The following is a 14,252-nucleotide window of genomic DNA, read 5'->3' on the forward strand; positions in this document are numbered from 1 at the left end:
GTAACAAAGGGCTTATGTATTCTGTAGTTAATCAGTCAACTCATGCAAAAGCATCCGAACAGTCTGAAAATCGTACCACATAAATGATCTGGGCTTCCTTTCACCGTACACTGTAATACCACATCCAGTTGCCTTGTAGCCAAATGTTCATCATCATCCAGGTGTTTTTTTAAATGGTTGAAAACCTTGTGCTTGATCCAGATGTGAGGAAAACACCACAATGCTTCTCTCACCCAATACGCTTAATTACCCTATTAAAACTAAATGTACCGTGTCGCAGCAACTCACTGTTCTACCATGTGTTTATCCTCACAAACATGACTGAGTCACTACATGAATGACACAAGAAGTTGTGGATCTGTCCCCCATTGCACAGATTCCTCTTTTTATATTGGCTGCTTTGACAAATGATACGTAGACATATCAGATTTATTCTGATAAAAATCGAATAAAAATGTCCTGTTCACTTTGAAACCCAGTGCTCTTTATGAGCAGATTATCAGGGATTTTGGGAGTTTCTCTGTCTTCCAGCTGGCATCACAATTGAATCAAAGCAGGTAATCTGAGAATGCTGCCTGTTCAGGACACTAAACAATGTTTGAATGAATGTGTATTTCCATGTAATTGTAGCAAGCTGAACATTTTAAACAAACATTAACCCATTGCTGTTTTTTTACTGTTCATGGAATGATGATATTTTGCACAAGGTTTTTCATCATCTTTGAATCCCTCTTTAATTACAATGAGGATGCTAATAAACCTACTTAGACTTACTTTATTTTACTTTGATTGCTGCTTGTTCAGACGAAGCCGGCGACGAATAAACACACGAGAAATGAGCCTATCGCTGTCTTCGACGAGTGGACCACATTTCCCAGAATCCTCGGCTCAAAACAGACGACAGCGGCAGCACATGCGTCCTGAACATGGCGGCCTCGGTTAAAAAGATGGTCGGCGTGTCAAACGAGTCCAGCAGCAGCAGCGACGACGAGGCGCTGAGAAGATGCCAGGAGGCCGTGTGGGAGACACGAGCTGTGCAGGAGAAAGGTGAACGTTGTGTTTGTTTGTTTGTTTGCGTGAGAGACGTCACAAGCCCCTGTCGCGATGGTGACGTTCACCCACAATCACACTTCTCCTCCATGTACAGATGTGCTAGCTGAGCACTTTAAGTTGAGCTAATGTTACATGACATGCATAAAGATACACATGGTCTTTCTCTAACCGCACCGAAGCTGTAGCTTAACACTGAACGAGCTCGTCTACCTGAACAGTGTACTAGTATATCACCACAGTACTAGTATATCACCACAGTACTAGTATATCACCACAGTACTAGTATATCATCATAGTACTAGTATATCACCACAGTACTAGTATATCACCACAGTACTAGTATATCATCATAGTACTAGTATATCACCACAGTACTAGTATATCATCATAGTACTAGTATATCACCACAGTACTAGTATATCACCACAGTACTAGTACATCATTATTTACAGTTAATTTCCTGTCGTTTACTTGTTTTTTTCCCTGTGTATTTTCAGAGGACAACAATGTGAAGCAGTCTAAACGGTATGTCTGTTTCCTGTACCCCCTCAAGCAATAGCCAGTCTACATAAAGCAGTAGTGTAACAGTTGTAAACTTATAATAAACTTTATTTATTGTGCACTTTTCAAAGTGTTCACACACATAAGAACAGAAAATACATGCAGTGCAATTACAAATGATTGACAATGGATGAAATAAAGCAATGAAACCAACAAATTAAAAGTAATATAATAATTAAATAAGGCAAAAAAAATAAAAATAGCTTCAACCATGTTATAAAAATGCTTTTTTATAAGAGTGTATAAAGAGGATACTGAGTTGGCTGGCCCGATCTGTAGGTTTGATGTAGATGCATCTAATGTAGGTTCTGTGTCCCCACTCATTATTGGTGGCCTTCTTAATTAGCATCCTTATAGACATGGTTACATGTATCTTTATCATTGCAGTATTATAAATCTAAATATGATTCATATGCTGTGTCAGGGAATTAGCGAATTGTGCATATTTTAATATCTTTAATATTGTGTATGAGAAACATTTATACTTTTGATTAGGATGTTACACGTTTAGCGCTAGGAGTCGCCATCCTGTCTCTGGCCTGAACAGTCTCAAGAAAATAATAACCATCTTGTTATGACTTCTACTAATAAGGATTTGTTATCTGTTCCCTCCCGTATGGTATAATACTGAGGTTTCTTTTGTACTTCCAAGTTTTTTGGCTTGACTGTTCGCATGCACGTTGAACCAAGGATCTTCTCTCAACAGATCTGTGTTGTGATAAATTCATATATTCATTCCAGTAAGGACAGCTGAGGCTCCTCGAGTAAATCATTTTATTCACCAACGTAAACACAGGTTAGAAATTCAACCACCTTTCATCAAACATCTGTGCAGAAGATTTTCATTATCATGCAGGTTGAAGCAGCCGCAGTGAAACGTAATGGTGAAATGGCTGAATTAATAATAAGTGGGAGTAGTTTTTAATGTTGTCTTGCTGTGCAACAGTGTTGTCGTCGCTGAACATGAACACGATGGCAACGAGCTCCAGGTTAGCCAAGGGTTCCGAACGCACGTTGCAAAAAAGTTGGGACATCTTCTTGACAGGTAACTTTTCTAAAAAGTTTCACATGTGAAAGTGAGCTTTTTTTAATGTGAGTTAAGGTTGCACATGCTTTCTCACCTCTTTTCTTCTATGTATGTTGTAAGTTCTATTTCAGAAACGCAAACCAAATCTTCATCCTGTGTGGAATCAGCAAAATGTGATGATGCCGATGATGAAGGTTACCTTTCTCTTGCTTTTAAACCTTTACTGCTTTTATGAGTTTTATGCAGTCTTCTTTTGAAGCAGGGCTAATCAGGATTATTTTCTTTCAGGATTTCGTTTGTTTTCTACATCCATCCCAGGGCAGACAGCTGAGGAGCCTCCAGCTCCAGTGAGGCGTCGGCCAGTTCCTAGCTCAAGGTTCTTATTCACTATACTTTTTATTTTCATCATAAATGTAGAAATGTAATGTTATATTTTTTTTTTTATACCTGTAAATGTATTAAGATGAATTCTCTGTCCTTCATAGTGACAGCGACAGTGAGATGGAAACAAGGCTGAGAGAGGCAGCTGTGTCGCTCAAAGATCTCTTTCCCTCTTTGAAACTGCCCTCGACGTGTTCACCTCCCTCAACGGAGCCTCCCTGCTCAGGAATAATAAAGAAAAAGGTGGCAGAGGGAGAAGAGGGCCATGTTGTTAAGAAAAAGAAAAAGAAAAAGAAAAAGAAAAAGAAAAAGAGGAAACAGGATCAGGAGGAAAGTGCACAGGTGGACACTGCAAGTTCTCCGGTAAATGCTCACAGCAACAATGAGCATGGGAACTCAGAACAGGAACACACACAAGTCAAAGTTAAACGGAAGAGGAAAAAGAAGAGAGAAGGAAACGAAATGGAAGAAACTTCAAACTGAATTTCTACTGAATGACCTTTTACTGTTCTAGGATGTTTGTCTATGTTCCATTCTGCCATATTCTTAATTGGATGATGAGATATAATTCAAAATATTTTAATATTATTGCCATGGTTATACTGGAAATTACCACAATTTGTCATGTAAGAGACTCATTAAAGTGTGAAAACACATTTCAAGGCAGTGAGATAAAAAAAATAATGTGGGTAAAGTGTGGATTACAAGTTTCTGAATAAAATTGTCCATTTCTGAATAATACAAAAAATTTATAAAAATACATTTTGCTGTTGATTTTTCAGTTGATTGTCTCTTGTATTAAATCTTCTCTAATGTGGATCCTTGTTCATTTTACAGTCGAGTCAGAGAGTCTTTGAAACATCAAAGTTGAATCGTCCTCCTCAGCCCCCGACTCCAGGTTTCTCTGGAGACGTACCCCAGAGGTAGCTGCTCATCACAAAACACCATCAGTCCCTCTAATAGTGAGGAGGCCCTGCATTATCCGAGCACTGCTACTGTGCGGTAGAGACCATTTGTGTAGGGATGTAGGAGCTGATATCTGTTGGTGAAGGTGAGAGGAGGTGAGACTGGTGACTGTCTGTCGTCTGAGACGCAGGATACAGCTCCAAGCTCTGGGAAGATGCAGCTGACGAAACATTGAAAACTAGGTTTATTTGGACAGCAAAGCTTTTGGCAAAATTAGTTTTGAATGTTTCCTTCTAGTGCTTCATAAATGAAAAGAGTACTAAAAGCTGTGTGGACATTAATACAGCACCTAACAACCGTTTTCTACCAATAGATAAAACCAGATGTTGGCAGCCTGGGCAGAGGATTAAGTCGCATAAATACTTTGTTTTCTTGATGAGTAAGATGAGAAAATCAATACTACTCATTCATTGGTGGAGCCTGGGGATATTCTCTGTAAGACTGGAAACAGGGAGGCAACTATCCTGACCCTGATTGAAGATTTTAAAAAAATCCACCAACTACAACAATTTTTTTTTATTTGTACACACACCGAAATTTTAAAACCATGTTATTTCTCTGATTATTTCTAGTAGGTCACATTTGAAGAAGGGCCTGGGCCTGACACATTACTTAACTAGGAGGTAAAATAAATACGTTTGTGGGAGCTTGAACACGGGGATTGTCACTTCTTTCCAGCACCTAGTGTTTACCAAGTTTGGATGTGCAAGCTTTTTTGTAGTTTCAGATTATTTCTTGACCAGAAGTTGTGACTCCTTGGATTGTTGCTGTCATCCTGAGGTTGTCAGACAGCTAAAGAATCCAAGCAACCCGTCTGCTGCCACCGAGTCATATTAGATGAGTAGAAACGAGAGTGATATTAATTCTTTCATCTAACTTAGGACAAGAAAACAAATGTTTTCCCAAAATGTTGCTTTAAAATCTTAGGTGTTAACACATTATTGCAGAACATCACAACTTCTCAAATTCGTCTATTCCATTGTCATTTTATCCATTAAAAAAATATATTAATGATAAATGTAGTGTTGGAATGGTCAAAAAGTCATTCACACTAGGTAGGATAGCTCGCTAATATTTACATAATTAGTAGTCAATCCAAACATGTATTAGGATGTAGATGTCGGGGAATACACCCTTATTTACAGCTGCATACCTGGCACAGGTGTATGAGGCTGCAGGTGCAGAGACTCTTCCTGTAAATTCGGGTCCGTCTGTTCCTCAGGATCCGCTGTTAGAATCTAAACAAAACATGAATGAATGAAAACGGGAAAATTAAGCACATTTTACCAAATCATTTAATACAAAATATTGCTATGAACCCTTTCTTCTAAAATCCAAAGCAGAGCAGTTACCGGTCTGACAGTGGAGAGGCTGGTTAGATTCCCCAGGCTGCTGCCGTCAGTGATGACCATGGTTTGTGACAGCAGACTGGACGAGTGGTACTGTGGTGAATCCAACTTGCTGTACACTGAAATGTGGTACAGATTAATAACTCCGCAGTCACCTAACATGTTTAACTCATCTCATTGCATTGCTGTAGCCTTACTGTGACAGGGCAGCTGCGTCATGGTGGCCATGAACGGACTGGCACCCATGTGGCTCTGAAGGTGTGATATTGGCAGCTGTGAAGAGGCGTGAAGCTGCTGCTGGAATGAGATGGGCTGAAGCGTTGTGAAACCACCCCCCACATTGTTTATGATGGGTACGGTCTGAGGCTGCGTGGAGGCTAAACCTGTGAATCAACATGTGAAAACATGGTTCTCAGATTTTTTTCTTTATTTTCTTACGTAGGACAGAAATGAGACTGTGAGCAAATGTTACCGATGAGGAGTGAGGACTCCCCCAGGCTCATGACGCTGGGCAGTGAGGCCATGATGAGGCTCTGGGAAGAAGCAGAGGAGGAAGACAGACTGTGGAGGGAGGTCAGAGTGCTTACTGGCGGCAGTGGGCCACTGCTGGACACCTAAGACAAGAGGACAACTTGATCATCATGACAGCAGCACACACAGGTACTATACACCATAAACTAATGTGGACAGGAACCACTTCACATTCTCTCACAGGCTTGTGGTTATGGGTCTCGAGGAGTGTGTGGCTGGGCTCCAGTTGGACAGGGCTGATCACTAGACGTCCCACTCTCTCTCCTCCGCTACCTCTGGCTGAGCTCATAGTGTCACACAGGATTTGCTGGCTGTATTTCACACCTGGAAAACAAATTAAGTCAGTCCCTAAGAAGACAACATCCAGAGAGCTGGCCATGGGAAATCCAACTTTGCGTAACAGAACCCTCATTCTCCTGAATTTCACTTTGTCCTTTTAACCTGTTTGTGCTTGTCTGAAGTGTGTTAGGGTATTACCATGGTCCGGGCTTGAAAGGTTGAGGTTAGAGGATGAGGCAGATTGGTTGGTGAAAGGCGTGTCGAGGGCCAGTTTGTGACGGAAGGCCTCCTCTTTTCGGCGGTTTGCAAACCAGTTGTACACCCGAACTTCAGTAACCAGGTTGGAGCCCAATCCAGCAAGCTGAGAGGGGGACACTCCTCTCTGGATACACTCTGCCCTGAGAGAGGAGGAACATACAGACTGAGACTTTAGCTCATCATAATTTGACAAAATAAGAGAGATTCTTTGCAAACCACAATGAGTATGAACCTACGGTTGCTTAACATACTGTAGGTGTCAGCATTTGCACCATACAAACCTACCAGGAACACAAATGTTTTTTGTACATTTTTGTCGTCAGAACATCTAATGTTGAAATTGGTTACGTGTGTAGCTGAACACATCAACAAAATTACAATATCTAAAACATTGATTAGAAGAAACAGTTTGTAGCATAATGGAAAAGTCTGTCAATGTTAGTAATTATACATAAGAAAATGTCAGATAGAGATGAATTGGGCAGCAATGACAATTGACTTGGAAGAGTTATTGCCAGTAATGGTGGAATATGTGAGTAGGTATATCAAGCAATCTTGTTGTAATCATAGTCCATGATCAGCTGCCACCACTATCACGATCCACCACTATTTTTTATATGTTACAGATGACAACAACCTATTTTTCAATCACCTTTTTAATTTTTTATGGCATTACCACCTTTTCTTTCTCCTAAAGTCACATCAGCTTTCGATTTCTGTATTTGTTTCATTTGTTGGAGCTCTCCTGGCTGGTTTGAAGTGGGTGGCTCTCCATTGGGAAGAGGTGTTACATATACCAAACCTTTAATATACCGTGTATGGTACCAAGCAGATTTTAACAGCATTTCTTCAGAAAAGATATAATGCCATTTGTTTTTTTCCACTGCAAACTCTTTTCCCCCCATAACTTAAACTTTTGCTGATTTAGTCATGAGTATTTATTGCTATTGAGAAATGCAAGATGCATGAGATCAGGTACCAGGGGCATCAGGGCTAGGGGCATTTCAGTTTTTAAGGATGTAAAAAACGGAAGTGTTGTCTTCACTATATATCACCTGTTACACTCCTCCACCAACCCCTCTCTCTCCTCCTTGCTGGGGTTCTTCTGTCGTTCGTAGGCATGGAAAAGGATCTGCAGGGACGCTGGACCCCACTTGAACCTGTTCCTCCGTCCTTTCCTCACCTCCTCTTGCTCATCCGCCGATGCGATGCCATGCTTGGCATTGGTAAATTCTGGAAGAAAATGGTACTGTGTTTTTCTTTTGGCCTCAGTCTCCTAGAGGACTGATATTTGATGAGTGTGTGAAAATGTGTGCGTGTGTGAAATGTGATCAGTGGTTGAAAGCAGAAACTTGGGTCTCTGCAGCTCCACATCTGCTTCAGTACTCACGCTGGCTGATCTCGCCCTGCTTCTTGACGTACCAGCTGTACAGAGACGCTCTCTTCTGGTTCTTCATGGGCGTGCCCTTGTTGAGGTGCTGGGAGAGGTGGGACTGGTTGAGCCCCGTGGACTCCACCACCTCTCTCTGAGGGAGATTGTGCTGCTGCATGTAGCTTTTCACTATTTTTGCAACATGCCAGGGGTCCTCCCTATTAGAGAAAGACCTTTTTTGAGTGCATTTGCCTCCTATATCCTCCTAGAATTTAAATTATTTGAATGAAGCATATCCCTTTATCTTTCCCCCAATATTTCTTGGTGTTTGTAACAATTAAATCCCTTCTAGAAAAGTGCTTAGCAGGTACAGCTTTTCTTTTTTACATTTGACACAAAGCATGGCCACTGAGACGGAAGTATGGGGAGGCTTATTGACAGAGAGAGATAAGGGAAAGCACACAGGGGCAAAGTCCAGGCCTTTTAGATCACTGGAGGGGAAAAACATGTAAAAGGTTTATAAAGCCTCATTTGACGCTTTCTAACTGTCAAGTCAGGAGCAGTGAAAATACACAATTCAGCCAAAATCCCAAACTTTAACTGATTTAAATTCATCTCAGATATATATTTTTGGTATTTTAGAAGCAAAATAGCATTTTATTACTTTGTAAAACATTTACATCTCTTATCCAATCCGTACATTCCAAATATTATAAATCAGGTCTTAGAACTGAATGTAGAAATATCACTTGTGCGTTGTGTAAACATGAACTCTCGTGACCAGCCCTCCTCCATTAATCTTCACCTATGCATGTAACTTATTTATTAAGAAATGTCCGGAGAATAATGATGGGGGTGGGTAATTAGTAACTAGCATAGGAGGAACCCTCTTTAAATTCGCCTCAGAAGCCAGGTTGCAGAGAGAGGGACAGAGAAGCAGGAGAAGGTGGGAGGAATTGGTAAAGAGAGAAAAGAGCTTTAGAAGAAAAAAGAGGGGTTGACAGGTAAACTGTTGTTTCAACTCTCACATGCTTAGTTGTGATGGTGCAGGAGGTGAAAAAAAAAGGGGTGATGGTGAGCTGAGGCATTTTCAAATTTAACTAATCATGTCCTATTGGGAGGCACAGACAAATTGCTGTGTGAGAACAGCAGTAGGTGAGAGATTAAGGCAATTTGGCTGTTGTCATGGAGCCACCAGAGAAGTGCTGGGATCTACTTACTGCAGGAGCTGGTCGACTTCAACCCTCAGTTTGGCCGCCTCCTCTGGGGAAAGCTTCTCCAGCTCTCGGAATATAGGCGGTGGGAAATCCATTTCTCCCTCCTCTGAGCTCTCGCCGTCCCCCCTCTCTCCCTTTTCAGCACCAGCACTTGTCCTGTCCTGCTCCAGTTCCCCCAGGGCTTGGACCAGGACGTCCCGGGACAGTCCGGATTCCAGCAGGGCCCAGATCATCTGCTCCTGAAGAGAGGTCAGACAGCTCGGCCTCGGCATGGCTGCCCTGGCCGTCTCCTCTCCCTCCATTCGTCTGATGCCTTACCTCGCTACTGCTTCGCAAACAAACACTGCTGTCATGTGCACTACCACGCTCAAAGGACGGCCGGCCAGCCAGCGTTGGGTCTCATTATAGCCGTAGTCCCACTTCAGCTCCACAGAATTTAAACTTTCATTTTCCTCTGTGTTGAATTTCCTCCCGATGTGTCCTGAGCTGCCTGGTTTTAGATCTCCACCTGCTGTTTTGCTTTCAAAGGTCAATTTTCTTTTTTTCTTTTTTTTTTTTTAACCTTCCTCCTCTTCACCCCCTCCTCCTTACATGCGCCCTGTGAACTTTGTCCCCACTCTTGTCAGTCCCCAACAGTGACCAAAGTACAGTTTAAAAAAACAATAAATAAAAGTGAGGAGATGTTAACGCTGCCAACAGAGCTGCGGAGGAAACCAGATCACCTCTCAAAGCAGCCACAAAGGACAAGTTATGAAAACATAACAGAGAAGTTGTGAGGTACATTTATATGTAGAGATATTCTGTTTTCACACAGGAGCTGACTTTTGGGAAACACAGAAAAAATCTTTTTAGTCTCAAATTTGAATTATGGATATTCCACACTTTAATTTTGAAGCAGGGAATTAAAAATGTCTATAGGCCAAAGTTTAACATGATAAATTGAACAGACTTATCCTTAGATTAACTGAACGCAACCACAGCATGACCTGTTGTGCAGTATGAGCCACTTGAGAGTGCTGTTGTGCCATCGACACATGAGAGCAGCCCACTGGGGGAGCAGAGTTCAGGTTGTGGCCTGCACACACTGTGAAGAGAGAAGAAGAGAAGAGATAGAGATGACAACTTTTCAAGTCCTCTCTTGAATTTCTTCAGAATTTTTTTTTTGCCTGTGTTCATAAATGCCTGTATGCCCGATGGTAAAAAATAAAGTATTAAGAAAAGTATCAAGAAAATCTGCATAAGGCTGCAAAACTAAAACTAGATTATTAAATTTAACATTATTAGAATGCTATAACTGAAAATGATTGTGAAATGTGCATTTTATTTTTTAAGCATGTGGAGTTAATTTAGACTTCTTTAATGTTTAGAGCAACCAATCAACATAAGGATTGCCTTATTGATTGTGACAAATCAGTGTATATTTTTTGGTGAGTTTAAAGAAAAACTTACAGGTACATTTTTTTATGAAATTAGCCAGAGCAAAAAGAGGCAAAGCTCCTAAAAACCTAGGAAAGTATTCTTCTCTACCATGAAAGGCATAGTAGTATTGATTAGTAGCGATTGGTCTTAAGAAAGTTGGCGTTTGTTCTTTACTTTAACATTGCATTTCACCATTTGGGGTAATGCCGAACTATTGCTTTTGTGCAGATTGCACAAAGTCCAGCCTATTTTTGTGTCCGCAGTATTCATGACAGAAAGGGAGCTTTTGTGAGTTTCAGCTCTTTGGTTAAAATGAAACCATGTGAAATAAAAAAATAAAAAAGTTTACAGGGGAAATGTCTCTTTAGTGAAACTGCAAAGGGCAGCAGAAATGTTACATAGGACCCAAACCAGACACTGGTGTATTCTAATATTATAAGGATAAAGGAGTTAATCACTGGTTTCACATTAACAATGAATTATATTATATAAGTGTTTGTATAATCTTAATATTAACTATATCTGTCAAATAAATGAAGTGGCGTAAAAAGTGCATTATTTACCTATTGTGGAGTAGAAGTATCACATAGCGTACAGTTCCTGTTTCTGTACAATACTTGAGTAAAAGTTGCCTAGTTAATTTCCACCACTGGTAACTTGTATGTAGGACTTGACCTTCGTTTTCATTATTAACTATATATTCTCCTTTTGTGTTTGAATATGAAATTGTATGCGTATCGTTGTCATTTATTTCCCTTGTAAAGCATCTTAACTAGACCATCTTAACTAGATTTTTGGTTTTAGATATTTTATTTCAGAACATGTATGAAATTCAGGACCAAGATAGTCATCCATTCAGTGTGTTACTTATCGATAAAATGATAGTGAATCGGGGGCCTTTAGGGGTCCCTGGACCCCACTGTGAGAACCCCTGATCGAACCTGTTGTTATATCTGTTACCTTATTATTTTACACTCCATTGGCTCACTTGTTGATATTTTAACTGTTTATCTCACTTTGTTATCTTTGCTGCCACTCATCTCCATTAAAACATCTGTCCTTTTCGGATACAAAGTTAAGGATCAGGCCAAAATATTGTTCATGTTGTGAAATTGATGTGAGTGACTGTTGTAATATAAGCTGACTGCCGGCATGTTTAAACTCAGCTGTAACTCAGCATTTTCCTACTTTTCCATGTCAGTCTATTTTTTTTATTTCCTAATTCAAGATTTTTTTTTGTCTTTAATCCACTGTCTTTTTTTCTGTCAGAGAAAGTTGGCAGGAATGATGAGTTGGAAGTGGACTGGGAAGAAAAGAGGGCAAACTGAAAGGGGAGAAAAACCTTTGAGAGTTAATGTAGTTCTTTATCTTCACTCTCTGAAAACGCTCGCTTTCTCTGCCTGGATCACCTTATCCCGTTCTCAGGTTCAGCCTATCCGCACCTTTTTGTGTGGAGCTGGTGTTACCCCACCCCACCCTTGGGAAGATGGCATTATACTGTATTTGGAAGGGTAACAGAGCTCCCTCTATCTTCCTGAGACATGCCACTGACCTGTAATTAAGTCCCATTGTACTATTCAGAGGACACTCCTCAGCAAACAGACAGAGGGCAGTGTGTGTGGATTTCCAGCGGCTCAGATACCGCTGTGACTAATGCTCCGCCACACAAGCTGGGTTTATCAAAAAGGACCACATGCAGCACACATTAGAGCCTCCATTTTCCCTCTACAGAGAACTCAAAGCTATGTTGATTGGTAATGACACACAATCCACACTGTCCATCTCTCATTAGTGAGCCATTGCTGGCCGCCTCTGTGCGTATAGTCTCACCACCAGCTCTCTCTCTCTCTCTGTGTCTCTGCCTCAGCCTCGTGTTCCCCACACCACCACCCTTCCCGTCCCCAACGCCGCCATTCAACCCCATTGATCATGCATGCAGAAATTTAACACACCCCTTAATTCTTGTCCAAATAGCCCCTGTCCCACTTCCAGAGCTTCATCTGCTCATCTGCAGAGGATAGAGGATAGGCCTGTGTGCAGGCAGGACATTGGCTTCAGCACCCAGTGAGGATGAATTGCGTTAGAGAGGACAATCGCAAATCTAAACCTGTGTACGTGCATCCCGTGTTAGCTTGTCATGTTGCCCTGAAATATAAATATAGGGACATAACCAGCACTATTCTTTGCTTGATGTTATATGTTTCAGTGTAAGCATGCACAAAAAACACCTTCCAAACTCGGGCCTTGAGCCCCCAAACTTTGCAACAAACTCCTGAGTGTGACAGAATGTGTTTTATGCCGGTAAGTCAAAGCCGTCATTGTCTTTGTTTGAGTCGCTGAGGCTATTGATTGGCCTTAACATTGGCTACCAGGTCACATGTTGAGTCAGTGTTGAGAAGATTAGCCGGAGCTGGCTTTGGTACTAATTAAATACTTAAACCCCAGCAATGAATGAGAACACAGCACCCAAACCTCCTGCTATACCACGTTGCACAAGCCTGTTTGCATTATGGAAGATGTACAATGACACACAGATGCATTGTGGTATCTCCGGTGATATCTACAGCTGCAAACAAGAGGACTCGTACAAATAAACACTCCATTGACTTCAATGACTATCAGAGGATAGGTAGTTTTAGGAGATTAGGTAATATAACTGACGTCTGGAAATGTAACTCACCATTTTGTAAATTGTATTGTAATTCAAGCACCGTACAGTATTGCAGTATAAATGAGTTGTATGACTTTAAAGGAGAAACATTGTGTCCATGTCTACCTATTTAAACAGGCTGGAGGTGATGATTGATAACTTATTTCCCAACTCCGACTGTTGGCCTGTAGTTGTGAAACTGATTCACTTTGTGACTTGACCATTGCACCGTGACGTCAACACATTTATACAACAGCAAGTTGTGTGTGAATTATGTCTTCGCTGCTATCAAGACATTATCTTTTAATTATTTCTAATATATAATATTATTATTATTATTATTATTATTAATATTATTTCTAAATTATTTCCACTTGATTATTTATATATTTTTACTGCTGAATAAATAATTGAATAAATCAATCAGTCAATTCACTGTGTTTTTACATGTGGTTCGTCAAAATTTCATGATAAGATTTTCAGTTGTTAAAACTTTTGAATACGTCACTAAACCAGTGAAGACATGATGACAGATGAGTTATTGTAACTGAAAATTGTGCCTGTTAAGAGTCTATTTGAACTATGAGAGAAAATGTGTAAAGTTAATCAAAGTTATCCACCATATGAAAGGAAGTACTGAGATTCTACCTTCATAATAAAAGCTCAATGCCTGTCAGTAAAAGAGATGTAGTTAAAAACTTCAAGCTTAAGATTTAACAAATGACTTATCAAACAAATGTTTACAACATGCTATAATGTAGATATCAGCAGATGTAAGTATCATTATCAATGTATTTGTCAATAACTAAGTCCTCCTGTGAACACCTGTTATTGAAGGATGATGTATAACTGTACCATTAATGTAACAAAGCAAAACCCAGTAGTTATAATATATTAGTTGTTTTTTATAGGAGTAGTTATAATTGCTGACAAATACTGTGAATTAATTAACAACCAAAATGTTGGTCTGTTGGCTTAGAACTACTTTATAACTTGTTTTTTAATATATTTTCATTTCTATTGTTATATATATTAGGCACTGGTTATGCATTTAGTTGGTGTACACTTTATATTTTCCTTTTCACTTACAATACACTTTATATTAAAAATTTTATTTTCACTTTTTAATAGATATTTTTTAGACTTAATCCTCTATTGTTTTATCCTCTGTACTCTATCCTCTGTATCC

General features: G+C 40.1%; 2 protein-coding genes across 4 annotated transcripts; one reads left to right on the forward strand and one right to left on the reverse strand.

The window, feature by feature from the left end:
- Positions 1-850: 850 nt before the first annotated feature.
- Positions 851-3,839, forward strand: c9h12orf43 (chromosome 9 C12orf43 homolog). The gene is made up of 6 exons (XM_035166884.2): positions 851-1,047; positions 1,551-1,578; positions 2,561-2,659; positions 2,762-2,835; positions 2,930-3,017; positions 3,127-3,839. The coding sequence occupies exons 1-6, from the start codon at positions 927-929 to the stop codon at positions 3,503-3,505; spliced, it is 789 nt and encodes a 262-aa protein (XP_035022775.2). The 5' UTR covers positions 851-926; the 3' UTR covers positions 3,506-3,839.
- A 10-nt stretch (positions 3,840-3,849) lies between these two features.
- hnf1a (HNF1 homeobox a) lies at positions 3,850-9,564 on the reverse strand. 3 transcript variants are annotated; one of them, XM_047341186.1, is made up of 10 exons: positions 8,998-9,564; positions 7,796-7,995; positions 7,461-7,638; positions 6,346-6,545; positions 6,050-6,192; positions 5,810-5,951; positions 5,535-5,720; positions 5,341-5,456; positions 5,142-5,226; positions 3,850-4,148 (listed from the first exon to the last, which is right to left on the reverse strand). In XM_047341186.1, exons 1-10 carry the CDS (start codon positions 9,294-9,296, stop codon positions 4,015-4,017), a joined length of 1,683 nt encoding a protein of 560 aa, XP_047197142.1. In that variant the 5' UTR covers positions 9,297-9,564; the 3' UTR covers positions 3,850-4,014. The 3 variants fall into 3 exon arrangements, with proteins under 3 accessions (XP_047197142.1, XP_047197144.1, XP_047197143.1); XM_047341188.1 differs by lacking the exon at positions 3,850-4,148 and adding an exon at positions 4,490-4,802 and having other exon boundaries at positions 8,998-9,563; XM_047341187.1 differs by lacking the exon at positions 3,850-4,148 and adding an exon at positions 4,490-4,805 and having other exon boundaries at positions 8,998-9,563.
- Positions 9,565-14,252: the final 4,688 nt, after the last annotated feature.

Source organism: Hippoglossus stenolepis, chromosome 9 (genome assembly GCF_022539355.2).
Source record: "Hippoglossus stenolepis isolate QCI-W04-F060 chromosome 9, HSTE1.2, whole genome shotgun sequence".
Lineage (NCBI taxonomy): Eukaryota > Metazoa > Chordata > Actinopteri > Pleuronectiformes > Pleuronectidae > Hippoglossus > Hippoglossus stenolepis.